The following is a 14,735-nucleotide window of genomic DNA, read 5'->3' on the forward strand; positions in this document are numbered from 1 at the left end:
CTAGTTCATTTTCCTCCTATTTTTACTCCATTTCTTTTTATTCAACTCATATTAAACCCGGGAAAATTGGAATATGCAACTGTTAGTCAACTAGTAGATTGAATTTTCTCAGTACCTTCTTCATCAATTTCAAACGAATATGAGAATATCCAAATTTTATTAGGATCTTCTTCCAAACAATTCCCCCATTCTCTCACTTATCAATCAAAATCCAATTTTCAAGCTTTCAACTCAATTTCCAGTTAATCTGAGCTTAACCCAGAAGAGAAAACCCATTGAATTAAAGTGGGTATGAATTCAATTTTGAAAAAGATGAAGTTTTCAGCGTTAATTTCAGTTGGGGTTTTCTTGTTTGCCCTATTTTCTCTCTCCTCATCAACTGCAATGGCGAAGGAAGAGTGTAAGGCTTGGCTGGTTCAATCAATTCCCACCGACATGCCTCATCTTTCTCTCGTTCCTGGTGTTCTTTCTACTGGTATATATCTTATCATTCTATTATTTCTAAATGCTTTAATGTTTTCCCCGGATAATGATATATGTAGCGTTATGTAGCGTTAAGGGCTAAGTATAAAATTTGAAATACTGATTGACACATGATTTTGTCATGAATTCGTATAAAATTTAAAATATTGATTGTCACGTGATTTTGTCATGAATTCCGAAACATTGAGACTATAGATAGCAAAACCTTTTACTTGGTCTAGTTTATTTTGTCTGTGTTGATTTGGAAAATATGCCTATAGCATTAGTTTTGCACATTCTCATTGGCAAATTTTTTCACTTTGGTACCAATATACTATTGCACATATATTGCTAGATTAGAGAACAAGTATAAAGCTAATGCTAATTAAGAGATTCCTGAATATAATTTGTTACCAATGAGAATGTGCAAAAGTATGTTGCTGCCAAAGGGAAAAGCCCAGTTAATTGCTGATGTGATAAATGTCAATCTTAGTACTTGAATATGAAGGTTTAAACTTTATACAAATTACATTTTATTAGTAGTCTGATCAATGGAGGAGGAATTTGCCTATATCAACTAAAGCCTTTTGCTTTGGACCAAAAACAAAGAAATTAGACAAAAAAGCATTTTTTAGGCAGTGTTACGCTTATTATTGGAGTTTTGTGTGTAATGAAGTTTATTTGGAATGAATTGCCAAGCGCAGCTAGCTTGTGAATTTGGAAAATAATGCTCTTTTTTTTGCTAGGGTGCTTAGTGTTGGAATGCAGTATGTTCTGTAACATAAAACGAGTACAGGAATGTGATTTGCTACCTTGTTTTGTTCGGTTAGTCCACTAGTTCACTATGTATTACATACCAATTTCCAAATTATTGATTGTTTTTTGGAGGAGGGAAGGGGGTGAGTGAATTGGATATCGCTGTTGCTCAGTGTCGAATTTTCAGCTGTCATTTATGTTTTAGGACTTTGTTTTTAGGCTGACTACCAGATAGAAGTATCTTATTCTGTTTATTTTGTTCTCTCTGTACACGTTTTTGATTCTCCGAAGTTAGGTTGTTATTGTGAAGCTTTGGAGGTGAGCTTCAGCACTAGTAACGTCTTGATGGTTTTTCCTTTGATTTGGTTGATTGACATTTGGTATAGATTACTGCATTTCATAAAGTATATTGCTTACTGTTGGCAATACATGACCAGTGCTCAGTGTAGCACATTGTATTCCGCTTTCTCAAGTAATTGTGAGCTGCGTAGCACCCATATCCAGTCTTCAATTTTGCAATGATCTAGAGATGTCCAGAATGCAGATCAATTTTGACTTTTGACCTTTGATTTTGCTTACAACAACAACTTTTATGCACTTTGTCAGCTGATGTATTCCGGTGGCTGGCTGGTAATTCAACTAAAAAGCTGGATATTATGGCACAATACTGGCAATTGGTTGCCGGGCCAGATAATCCTCTTTCAGGGGATTATGGGTACTCAGAAGAAGAAATGGATAGATTTGGTGCTAAAGAAGGTTTTAGTGTATATAAAGCCATTGAAAATGCTGCTGACCGCAATGTCAAAGTCAGGTATAGATTTAATTACCTTGTTCTTGTAGAACAATGCAAATTACATTTTTAGTGAACTCTTTTTTGGGTACCTTGCTATATGTAATCCATTATAGGCTTTTGCACCACTCAGGCGTGTATCCTGATTATACCAAAGAGCCATCTGACCTAGCGGCAGGAAGACCAAATGTCGAGAATGTTACACTATTACTTGGCAATTGGTGGGGGTCTGGCATAGTCCATGCTAAAGTTTGGATATCAGATGAACGTAATGTATACATTGGATCTGCCAATAATGACTGGAAATCACTCACACAGGTATTTGTTACTCGTATGAATTAGCATAACTGGTTGAACTTAAAGGAAGAAAGAAATAAAGATTTTGATAGATATTAAGGAAATTACAGAAAATAGATGATAGATTTAAATCGAAAGGCTTTATTACTCCAAAGAGCTAACTAAAACTCAACACAATATTCCCCATAACAATCCCAGTCTAATCTTCTCTTATTTAATAGCATTACTCCTCTGACTCACTCACTTATCTTCCTCCTCAACATACAACACTAGCGCGCATAGGCCATAAGTATATTGTACTACCTATTATGCCCTACCAAAGTTGCCAATTCATTACAGTATCCTCTCTATAAATCGTATATCTTATTTAAACCTTCCTTGTCAAACTACATTCCAACATTTGCATCTATGTCACATTTTTCATGCAATTATTGCATTGTTTTTGAATCTTAATAGGTTAAAGAAGCTGGTATCTATATTGCTGATTGTCCAAAAATCGCCAAGAATGTTGAGATTTACTATAACAACTTGTGGATGCTTGGTTCACTGAATCCATCAGCACATACTACAACAACATGGGATCAACAATGGCAGATTAATAGAACAGTTCCTTGCTGGTCACATTTTGTTGTTCAAGAAGAAAGATGCAAGTATGTTTTTATAAACAAAATTTCTGGTTTACACACAGCTTGTTTGCTAGAAATGCAAATTGTGTATATTTTACTTCAGATTGATGCACTTCTTGTTCATTTAGGATTAGTACAAACTTTGCTTTATCAATGCTTTCTTTTTAGGGGTTGTATTTAACATCCAAGTATATTAATGTTGCAGATCTCCTCTTCCTCATGATTATGTTAATACCAATCATGTATCTGGATACCCTTTGCTCTCTGATCCATATATGTTTCAGCTACCTATTCAGACTCCTGGATACAGCAACAGTTCAACGCCCCAGCATTCTTCTAGCTATCTCTCTTTTGCTCCTCCCGAGGTAGGGTGTTCAAGTTGAAACTCTTTGTTTCTTGTTAGTTAAGCAGACTTGTTCCGAATGTTTTTTGCCTGTCATCAGAGATTCTGGATTTCAGTCATCCTTTTTTTGTACTCCTCTGACTTCTGATAACTTTGGAATATAGAAAATTATTTTTTCTTGCTAAGCTGGAATAACCAAGAGCAAGGAATTAGCCTGAGGTTTGAGAGATTAAGGCTCACACACACGAAGTTGCCTCTCCCCCCTCTGGTGGGGGCCATACTACCCGTTAAAAAAAGTTGAAACTAGTAACATTAAGTACTTACATGGAAATTTAATTAGGCTTTGCTTTTAACATTGAGAAACAAGTTTTGGGGCATGCTTGAGTTGAGGTTGAATAATTAGGGAGATTAGTGAAAATTAAAAGAACGTTTTGTGGAGGTGATGTAATTAAGGGAGGGGGGAGGGATGGGGGAATGGCTACCCTCCAAATAAGGGTAATAGTTCCACACAGGCCCACCCTCCCCCTTGGTCTCTGAGTATATATTTTCCTAGAAATGAGGGTAACTACCTTACCTTGTTCACCTTCTATTTAGTGTTACTTATTGTCTCCTTAGTTATTTAATTCCAACCCAAGAATATGGAAAAATAAGTTTAGACAAGGGCCAATATAATCCAGAAATGAAGGGTCAATTGTTTAAGTTAACATAAGGGGAAAGGATTACCAATTTCATTTTACAGCTAAAATTAAAATTTAGACAAGTTCAAATAAGAATTTTTTAGGTGAAAAGAATGAAGCCAATTTCTATAATTATCTTTTCCTTTTTCTTTCTCCCAATCATATGATTTAATTTTGGCTAATACTTGGTTTAAGAAGAGGGATTCACACTTGATAACTTTTCGGAATGGAGCAAATGCAACTCAAATAGACTTCCTGCTCACAAGGAGCATAGATAGACAAAGTTGCATAAACTGTAAGGTTATCCCAGGGGAGAGTGTGGTCACCCAACACCGGCTATTGGTAATGACTATTCGTCTGAAAGAGAAGGCGAAGAAAAAAGTTAGACAAGAAGAACCAAGGATAAGATGGTGGACCCTAAGGGATGCAAAAGCTAAGGTTTTTACAGAAAAGGTAATTGAAGAAGCGGATTGGGATGGAGAGGTGGATCCGGACATGACTTGGTTACGAATGAAGAACTGTTTCCTAAGAGTGGCCAAAGAGGTCTTAGGGGAAGTAAGGGGAAGAACTTCGGTACAGAGAGATACTTCGTGGTGGAATGAAGAGGTGAAAGCAGTAATTAAGCAAAAAAGGGAATGCTATCAAGCCTTAGGAAAATGTAGGAGTGATGAAACCTTTGCAGCGTATAAGGAGGCTAAGAGTAAGGCAAAGGCAGCTGTTCGCCAAGCAAAAGAAAAGGCATATCAGGAGGTTTATGAAAAGCTTGATTCCAAGGAGGGAGAAAGGATCATTTATAAGATGGCAAAGAGAAGACAAGAGGCAAGGAAGGATATTGGCATGGTGAAGTGTGTCAAAGATAAGAACCAAATGGTCCTAGTGCAAGAGGAGGGCATCAAGGACAGGTGGAAGGGGTACTTCGATGAATTATTTAATGGAAGTAATGGAGTTGTGATAGGAGATACCTCTATGAGTGATGAAGAAATCAACATGGAGTATGTGCGAAGGATTAGGAGAGTAGAGGTGGAGATTGCACTGAGGAAGATGAAACCTAAGAAGGCGGTTGGCCCTGATGGGGTACCGATAGAGGTGTGGAGGTGTTTGGGTAAGTTTGGTATTGATTGGTTAACAAACCTTTTCAACAAGATATGGACGGCTACAAGGATCCCACAAGATTGGAGGAAGAGCACCTTGGTCCCGGTTTATAAAAACAAAGGAGACGCTCAAGATTGTTCTAACTATCGAGGAATTAAGCTTATGAGCCATACTATGAAGTTGTGGGAAAGGGTGATTGAACAAAGGTTGAGGGCATGCACAAGCATTTCAGATAACCAATTTGGTTTTATGCCTGGGAGATCTACTATGGAGGCAATCCATTTGATAAGACAAATGATGGAGTTTTATAGGGTAAAGAAGAAAGATCTTCATATGGTCTTTATTGATTTAGAGAAGGCATATGACAAGGTGCCAAGAGAGATACTTTGGTGGGCAATGTTGAAGAAAGGTATCCCACGAAGGTATGTAGACCTAGTTAAGGATATGTATCGGGATGTGTCAACAAATGTGAGGACATGCGGAGGGTTGACAAAAGATTTCCCTATTACAATCGGATTGCATCAAGGGTCTGCATTAAGCCCTTTTCTTTTTGCAACGGTTCTAGATGAATTAACTAGACCAATTCAAGATGAGGTTCCATGGTGTATGCTGTTCGCAGATGATATCGTTTTGGTGGATGAGACTAAGGATGGGGTTAATGTCAAGTTGGAGCAATGGAGGCAAAGGTTGGAATCTAGAGGGTTTAAGCTAAGTCGGAGTAAGACTGAATATTTGGTATGTCGTTTTGGCACTCAGAGGGGGACAAGCAATGAAGTGGTGAGTTTGGATGGAAAGGATTTGACCATGAGTGAATGTTTTAAGTACCTAGGGTCGATCATCCAGAAGAATGGTGACATTGATCAAGACGTGACCCACAGGATTAAGTCAGGGTGGCTTAAATGGAGAGCGGCCACGGGAGTGTTATGCGACCGCAGCATTCCCTTAAAGTTGAAGGGAAAATTCTACAGGACTGCCATAAGACCAGTGTTGCTCTATGGTACAGAATGTTGGGCTTCTAAGAAAGAGCATATTAAAAAGATGGAGGTTACGGAAATGCGCATGTTAAGGTGGATGTGTGGAAACACTTTAAGAGATAGAATCAGAAATGAGGTTATTCGCAAGAAAGTAGGTGTGGCGGGCATTGTAGATAAATTAAGGGAAAATCGTCTGCGTTGGTTTGGACATGTAAGACGGAGACCCGAGGGTGCACCGGTGCGAAGAGTGGAAGAGTGGGACCATGGAGGGATTAAACGAGGAAGAGGGAGACCAAAGATGACTTGGTTGGAAGGAGTGAGGAAGGATATGAAGTGCATGGATTTACGTGAGGATGAAGTTTTGGATCGTAAGGGATGGAGGAGAAAGATTTATGTTGATGACTACACGGAATAATCAAATTTGGTTCATGTTAGCCGACCCCACTTTTGGGATTAAGGCTTTGATTGATTGATTGATTGATTTTCTTTCTCCATTGTCATTTATTGTATTTTCTTCTGCTGTATTTGAATGCTTCTCATCTCTAGGTGATTGATTTTTCTGTGCTGTAGCTTTCTTTTGGAAGATTCCAGACAGATGAACAAGCATGGTTAGATACCATAAAATCTGTAGGAACTGGAGCTGTTGTTAGGATCAGTACGATGGATTGGCTTGGTCAGTCTCAATATACAGAACAAACTGTTTACTGGTCGGCTCTTTCGTCTGCTATATCAGAGGTATTTCCTCACGTTGATGCTTGAATATTGTAGAAGTTCATGGTTTATCTTTTATCTCTGGGTCTTACACTCACTTTGATTTCATAACACCCCCCACATCTTTATATCTTACCTCAAAACAGAGCTGTATGATTCTTAGGAAAACATCTTCTGTGGCTGTATCATGTTTTAAGCTATCCTTCATAACCCTCAGAGAGTTTTTTTTAGGTGAAGGGCCATAATCCTCGCTGCTTCTCAATTTTGACTGTCCTCCTAATAGGTGTAAAGCTATATAAGAAGTTTTTAGATTTCATCTTGACTCTTTGGGGAAGTTACTGAGCAATTAAGGGAAAATACAGTAACCCTCCATGCATAAATAATTGGCCACGTTTTTAATTAAGGCCACTATTATCTTTAACTTTGGACTTTCCCATCATATTCATAGCTATATCCATAACAAAGAGTTTCAAAGATTAACAACAGTGGTGGTGGAGATGTATATTTTCGACTTTTGGGTAATGATTGGTAGTTATAATATCAACTAAATTTCTTAAAGTATTCCCATCAAACATGGCATATTATCTAGGAACGGGAGGAGTAACAAGGTGTAATGATGAGGTCTGTCATCATGATCTGAAATAAATAGGTAGACAGATAAGCTTGAAAAAATATTACAACTACTTTTGGGTCTTGTGCTTTTAGAAAATGAGCTCATTTACATGTTTTCTCCTAAAGCAGACATTGGTCCCTTTTTCATTAATGTCTATTTGTTAAGTACTTAGTTTTCCTAATTATTCCATTGGATAGGTTGTATTTTCAAAGAGGGCAACAGTCCAGCTCCTTGTGGCACGATGGGCACATTTCATCAACAACACTGATAATTATTTGAAAGCTCTACTATACACTAATGTCATGTGCCATTCATCACCATATAATCACTGCTCGGGCAAAGTGGAAATCAAATACTACGAGGTGCCTGGTTACAATTCAACTGGGCCAGCTATTAGCAATGGCACTAGTTCAGGGAACCTGTACCCTGGTTACACGAGAGTGAATCATGGGAAATATGCTGTCAGCGATGTGAGAGCTCACATTGGGACAAGCAACCTCGTATGGGATTATTTCTATGCAACTGCCGGTGTCAGTTTTGGCACGTACAACCCTGTCATTGTTTCCCAACTTCAACAAATCTTTGATGCTGATTGGAACTCCCCATATGCTGTTTCTGTCAAACCACTGCAAGAAGTTAATTCGTATTCAAGCTGGTGAAGTTCATACCAGCAGGAATGAGGACAGAAAACTGAGGAGGCAGATAAAGGGATGCTCAAAGTTTGACATTCAATCGGCTTAAGAATCCACCCTAGTCGATTGGCTACTTTGAGCTTAGTTCCTCACATTCGATAAGGTTCCGTCTTGATGCAGAATGAAAAAAAGACAGGAAGCAATTTGTGCACTTATTCATCTTTCCTATTCTTTTTCAGAAGCATTTTTACAAGATAAGTTGGGATTGTTCCTTGACTTCGTTGCTCGTTTACATGATGCAGAAGTTAAAATGTCTTTTTTTTTTTTTTTTTTTCTCCCTCTCAAGCACGCAGTTCAGGTAAAACAATTACTAGTAGTCAAGATAATGAATAATGACATTCTTTTTCCCTCTTAAGGATGCAATTCAGAATAAATAGTTAGTCGTTGTGACTTTTGCCACTAAAGGTACTTTGCCTTCATTTTGTGATTATTTCTAAGCAAAAACATTAGTCCAGTTAGGTCTTGTATGATTCCTCTCAACGTTTATTTTCCAAATATTAAATTTTAATAATTTTTTGTTTTACATTATTAAAGATATTATTATTTAAAGTTATGTATTAAACATATGCATATTCATATTTTTATTTAAATTATTAATACACATGATGCATGCGATTTTCTCTATTATAAAATTTACTAGACTCAATTATTTTGCCAAAGGGTGTTAGCACTGTCAACTTGTCTGTGACCCATATTCCTAAGTCCTAAGGTGGATCTACCGCTGAGATTAACTAACACTGGTCAACCCGGTCTGAATACGCGAGCAAGGTTTTTTTGGGAGTATGAGAAAAACGATAAGGAAATTCTCACCCTTAAGTTGCCTTCGAAATAGATTGAATCTACTAGTATAATTTTATAGTTGTGAGAACAATTCTTACTATTAAATCAACTAATACGGAATACTCAGTAAAATAAGTGTTTCGATTTGACTTTTACGGCGTTTTGAGAGAAAGAGTTAGAATATATTAAATTACTCTGTATTATTAAGTGAAGGGTCTGAATTACAAACTAACAAATTAAACATAGAAAATACAGTATTCAATATAATAAGGACAGACTAAATTAAATATACTTGTATAATTTATCATATAATATACTTGTATAATTTTTTTCATATAATAATCTGTTCAATGTTGAAGGCAAGTACAAAAAAACGTTCTAAATACTTAATTAAAAAATACTCAATAGAATAAAAATTGCTAAATGGGAACCCAAGTAAAGTATTTCCACGCGTATGGCCAGTTTAATATTAAAATTTAACAATAATGCATGCTAACTACTAAAAACGTTGTAATATAGCATATACAATATTGATAATTTAACACTAGCTATTATATAAGTACCCATAAAACTAAGCAAGCTACAAAGTTAAGAGCCTAAAAGTATACAACATACATTTCTTTCAAAAAAAGTATACAACATACATCAAAACAAGAAAGAAAGAGAGTGATAAGATGGTGATGGAAGTTGAGATAGAGCAAGTTCTTCACATGAAAGATGGGCAAGATGATACCAGTTATGCTAAAGCATCCTATATGCAGGTACCACCGTTCATTATTTTTACGTTTTACTCCCTCTATTTTGTAATAATTGCAATTGTGTGACTTTTGCTGTATTTATATGTTTACTTTGACTCTATTTTTCATCAATTTATATAAAAAAAAACATATATTGTCATGTAATATATTTTAACTTTTTATGTATATTTCATTAGATCAAGTTTTATACGAGTACTTTTTAGTGATATATAATTATAAGGTCAAAGTTGTGCATCGGCATTTTCACCGATCAAAGTATTACGATTATTATGAAACACAAGGACTACCATTTACCAATCGTGTATTTTTCATTTTTTTTATTATCATTTTCTTGTCAAATTATTTTCCGAAAAAATAAATGGTAGTTAGACACAAAAAAGTCTTATATACAACACGTTATATTAGTACATGATCAAATAAACACATAATTTCTAAATTTCTAATACACATTTAGACCAACTAATTCATTTATACTTTGTAAGGTACAATGCACAAACATTAAATTTCATAACTTTATCAACTTAATACTAATCAATTTAAGATTGGATATTTTCTTTGCAACAGAAACAAGTGATATCATTGACAAAACATATAAAAGAGAAAGCAATAAAAGAGTTCTATTGCAAGAAACGACCAACAACCTTAGGCATTGCAGACTTGGGGTGTTCCTTGGCTAACAGCTTGACTGTGGTGTCCGATCTCATAGCAACCGTCGATAAGACTCGTCGAGAGCTCGGAAATGGCCCCCAAGAGTATCAAGTCTACTTGAATGATCTCCCAAGGAACGATTTTAACGCCATCTTTAGGTCATTGGGATGCTTTGACGATAAGCTTAAGCAACAATTAGGAGATGATTTTGGGTATTGTTTTGTGAATGGTGTTCCTGGCTCTTTTTATGGTAGGCTTTTTCCAAGTAACCACTTGCAATTTGTCCATTCTTCATATAGCCTACATTGGCTATCTCAGGTAAAATCTATCTTCGTAGCGTAAGATCATTTTTTACTTCGTATATTTTTTGCTCATTAATAGATTATAAAACATAATCTTGAGCCTTAACCATCAGTTTAAGCTTTTGGTTAAATTGGTCCACTAATATGGTATCAAAGTATCAGTTTAAGCTTTTAGTTTAGTTGATTGATGATTGAATATATTGAAAAATGTGCCTAAATAAATACTTCATATCATATATCGACTAAAGTGAAAGGAGGAAGCACTAAGGAAGCAACTTAATAGATCAAGAAATCGCTAGATTTAAGATTTGATAAAGATTCTTTTCCTAAAAAATAAGCTAATAATTCACACATTTTCTCTCTTTCTTGGAATCATACAAATTATAAAGTATATAGTGAATAATGTAATAAGTTAAAAATAGGTACCCACTTGTATAATTAAACTTTGTGCAATATAAAACACAACAATAATTAAGTGTACTGTAGTAGCATTATTATAATTAATTAATTAATTAATTATTATCAAATTTTGTAATATTGAAGTTGTAGAAATTGACCATGCATGATTGAATCAGGTGCCAGATGAGATAGAGGACAACAAAGGGAACATATTCTTAGCAAGAACAAGTCCATCCAATGTGCTTGAAGCTTACTATAAACAATTTGAAAAGGATTTTTCAATGTTTCTAAGTTGTCGATCCAAAGAAGTAATAGAAGGAGGGATGATGGTGCTTACTATATTGGGAAGGAAAAGCAATGAAATTTATAGTAAGGAGTCTTGTAACATGTTTGATCTTCTTGCTACCGCGCTTAATGACATGGTTATTGAGGTAATACTACATACAATCAATCTCTATCATCTTAGTGCACCTTCGATTTACATGTTTTGGTATAGAGTTATGAAAAAAAGAATGGTAGGTGAAAAGCTTAATTATATTGATGAGTATACTAGATTATATACACTGCATGAGAAAGCAATATAATATGACTAGGTACATTTGTTCAGATATATTAGTTAAGATTTAGGGACGGATAACTTTGACTATCAACCTAAACGAGTGAATCAAATGATTAAGACAAAACTATAAACAATAACTAATACTCCCTCCGTTTTTAAATACTTGCTCTATTTCTCTTGGACACGCATGCCGATGCTAATCTTTGATCACTAATATCTTTAATTACCAATAAGTATAAATTCTAACAATTGAAAATTAATTAATAATCTATTTATTGAGATGATTCCAACAAGTACCCACAAGACTATATTTTTTCTTATGTATAAGTCACAAACATTAATCAAAGTAGGACAAATGAATAGTGCAAAAAATAAAAATGGAGCAAGTATTTAAAAATGAAGGGAGTAAGTAATAATGAGAAAGATGATATAGTTATCATTATTCTTTATAGTTCTAACTACCGCGCTCAATGATGATGATATATGGTTCTTACCAAAGACCGATTATTGTTTGATTTTGGTGTACATAAAGAGATTTATATAATTTGTAACCAACATTCTGTTTTCCGTTACAACTAAGATGTATTCGTAACCAACATTCTGTTGTCCGTTACAACTAAGATGTATTTGTAACCAACATTACGTTGTCCGTTACAATAATATCCTATTTGTAACAGACATAGCTAATGTTAGTTACAAATATAGTATTTGTAACTAAGCATTTTTTTTACTAGTGCAAGTATAAGGTAAATGGTGTAACGAGATTTTAATATATAGATATGTGCAAACATTTTAAAATAATGAATAGGGAAATCACAAAAATTAGAACCAAGGTGCGATGATTAAAATTAATTAAAAAAAATAAATAAAGGTTAATAAAGGAAAAAAAGTAAGTGATGGTATAAGTATAACATGATGGAAAATTATTATGAGTATTATTATTTATTTACGGTAACTGAGTAGAACATAAAAGAACGAAGGAAATATTTTTTGTTGAAAAGGAAACACTTGGTATAATTATAATTTGTAAACTTATGTAGGGTTTCATTGAGGAAGAGAAGCTCAATAAATTCAATATCCCTATTTACACTCCATCAGCAACAGAGCTAAGATATTTGGTGGAGAAAGAAGGATCATTTACTCTAAATGAAGATCATGTTTCTGAAGTAAGTTGGGAAGCAAATGATCTTAACAAAAACTCTTCAAATGCCGTACATTATGACTTTGTCAAATGTGTAAGATCAGTGGCGGAACCCTTCCTCATACTTCATTTCGGAGAAACCATCATTGAAGAAATATTCTTAAGGTATACCGAACTTGTTCAAGTCTCGATGGCTAAGGAAAAGAGTGTATTCATCAATGTCACGGTGTCGCTAACGCGAAAGGGTTGATTATTCATGGAGGAAACTCAATTTATTACTTGTTGTTTTAAATTTATTTGAAGAAGGTTTTTCTACAACAATTTGTACTATAAAATAAGCTCATCTTTAATTTGTTACGTTCTTGTTTTGTTTGTGTTCTTTAGTTGGTCCAAAAACTTCAGGAAGTAAATCTTGAAATTTTCTAATATTTTTTGTACTGTTTAAATTTTTTATCGAGAAATTTAATGAGAAGGTGAAATTGTTAATAAACATGTTGTGAAAAATGACCTTTTAAGAGAGCGACTTTGTAAATAAGGATCTTTTGAGACAAAAGTTGTGAGAAAGGACCTTATAAATTGTGTGAGGTTGTGAAGAGGGACATTGGTTTGATTTTCCGACTAGTCAACGCCTGATTCTAGCGTTGACTTTCACGTGCCTAACATATGACGCTTAAAAAAGACCTCCAATTACTCTTTTCCCCAGGTTTCCCCTCATGTGCGTAGCACGGGATTGTTTGAAATGGAGGAAAATATGGGGAAAAAAGTGCGAAAGAGTCTTTCTAAAGTTTCATGTGCTAGGAACATGATAGTCAATGTCGGAGTCATGCGTTGACGACGAACCGGAAAATCAACCAAAATTCTTTTTCACAACCTGACACAACTTATAAGGTCCTTTCTCACAACTTTTGTCTTAAAAAGTCCTTTCGATCTCTTAAAAGGTCCTTCCTCACAAATTTTCCTTTCTAATATTTCCTGTAATATTAAAATTTTTTATCGACAAATTTAATGAGATGGAGAAATTGTTAATAAACATGTTTTGAATCTTATACATCTTGTACTGTGATTCAATCTTTTGTTATTAATTCTTGATACTATGTAGCTATACTACTGTAGATTAGAGCTGACAATTCTGACCCGACCCGAATGACCTGACCCGTGACCCAAAAACGTAGACCCGAAATTGACCTGAGCACAAAGCTGACCCGGCCCATACCCGACCCGAAGTAGAGTTGACCTGATACCCGAATGGACCCGAACCTAATTAACTCGACCCAAAGTTGACCCGATACCCGAATTGACCCAACCCTAATTGACTCGATACCTGAAGTGATCACCCGACCCGATTTTGACCTGAATTGATTGACCCGAACGGAATCGAAACCCGAAGTGACCCAAACTATACCCAAAATGACCCGATCCAAAATTAACAAACACTCAAAATGACCTAAATGATTTAGGGCTTAATTACTTTACCCAAATAAACACCTATCGAATTTAACCAAAATAAATAATATAGTATTGTGTGTATAATGTTGTTGAAATGTGCGTTTAATTTAGTACTCGTAATTCATAAAGAGTTCCATTTGATTAAGAACACTAGTTATTGTTATTATTACAATACTCTTAGCTTCTTCTTTTTAAGTGTTGCGTTGATTTTTTTTTTTCCACTATTCACTTTATCTAATTTGAATTTTGACCAACTCAATGTCGTATGAAACAATACAGTCTTGTGTATATATTATTAATATTCAATTGTTGTACTTTATACTTATTGATAATTATAATATATTATTGATCAAATTTCTACATCGACACATATAGACGAAGATTGACTTGACCCGAATTGAACCAACCTGAACTCAACTTGACCCGAACTTGACCCGATAATTGAACCCGAAAACTGACCCGACCCAAAATAACCCGACCTGAACTCAATCCGAATTGTTGAACCGATACCCGACTCGAATTACCATTATCTCGAAACATACCAAAAACCCGAATTGACCTAACCCGACCCGAATATTTATTGACCCAAAATTTACCCGACCAAAACTTACTAGACCTGAATGACCCATTTTCCAGGTGTAGATAGATGCCACTACCATGTCATTAAAG

At 35.1% G+C, this 14,735-nt stretch overlaps 2 protein-coding genes across 2 annotated transcripts; both read left to right on the forward strand.

Annotated features, from left to right (window-relative positions):
- The first annotated feature begins 45 nt into the window (after positions 1-45).
- Positions 46-8,437, forward strand: LOC145555595 (uncharacterized). Its single transcript, XM_081617338.1, has 7 exons — positions 46-475; positions 1,825-2,029; positions 2,125-2,326; positions 2,762-2,955; positions 3,137-3,296; positions 6,588-6,752; positions 7,539-8,437. Exons 1-7 carry the CDS (start codon positions 292-294, stop codon positions 7,998-8,000), a joined length of 1,572 nt encoding a protein of 523 aa, XP_081473464.1. The 5' UTR covers positions 46-291; the 3' UTR covers positions 8,001-8,437.
- A 986-nt stretch (positions 8,438-9,423) lies between these two features.
- LOC145555596 (S-adenosyl-L-methionine:benzoic acid/salicylic acid carboxyl methyltransferase 3-like) lies at positions 9,424-13,104 on the forward strand. Its single transcript, XM_081617339.1, has 4 exons — positions 9,424-9,574; positions 10,136-10,537; positions 11,097-11,351; positions 12,520-13,104. The coding sequence occupies exons 1-4, from the start codon at positions 9,488-9,490 to the stop codon at positions 12,868-12,870; spliced, it is 1,095 nt and encodes a 364-aa protein (XP_081473465.1). The 5' UTR covers positions 9,424-9,487; the 3' UTR covers positions 12,871-13,104.
- Positions 13,105-14,735: the final 1,631 nt, after the last annotated feature.

Source organism: Chenopodium album, chromosome 8 (assembly GCF_948465745.1).
Source record: "Chenopodium album chromosome 8, dcCheAlbu1.1, whole genome shotgun sequence".
Taxonomy (NCBI): domain Eukaryota; kingdom Viridiplantae; phylum Streptophyta; class Magnoliopsida; order Caryophyllales; family Amaranthaceae; genus Chenopodium; species Chenopodium album.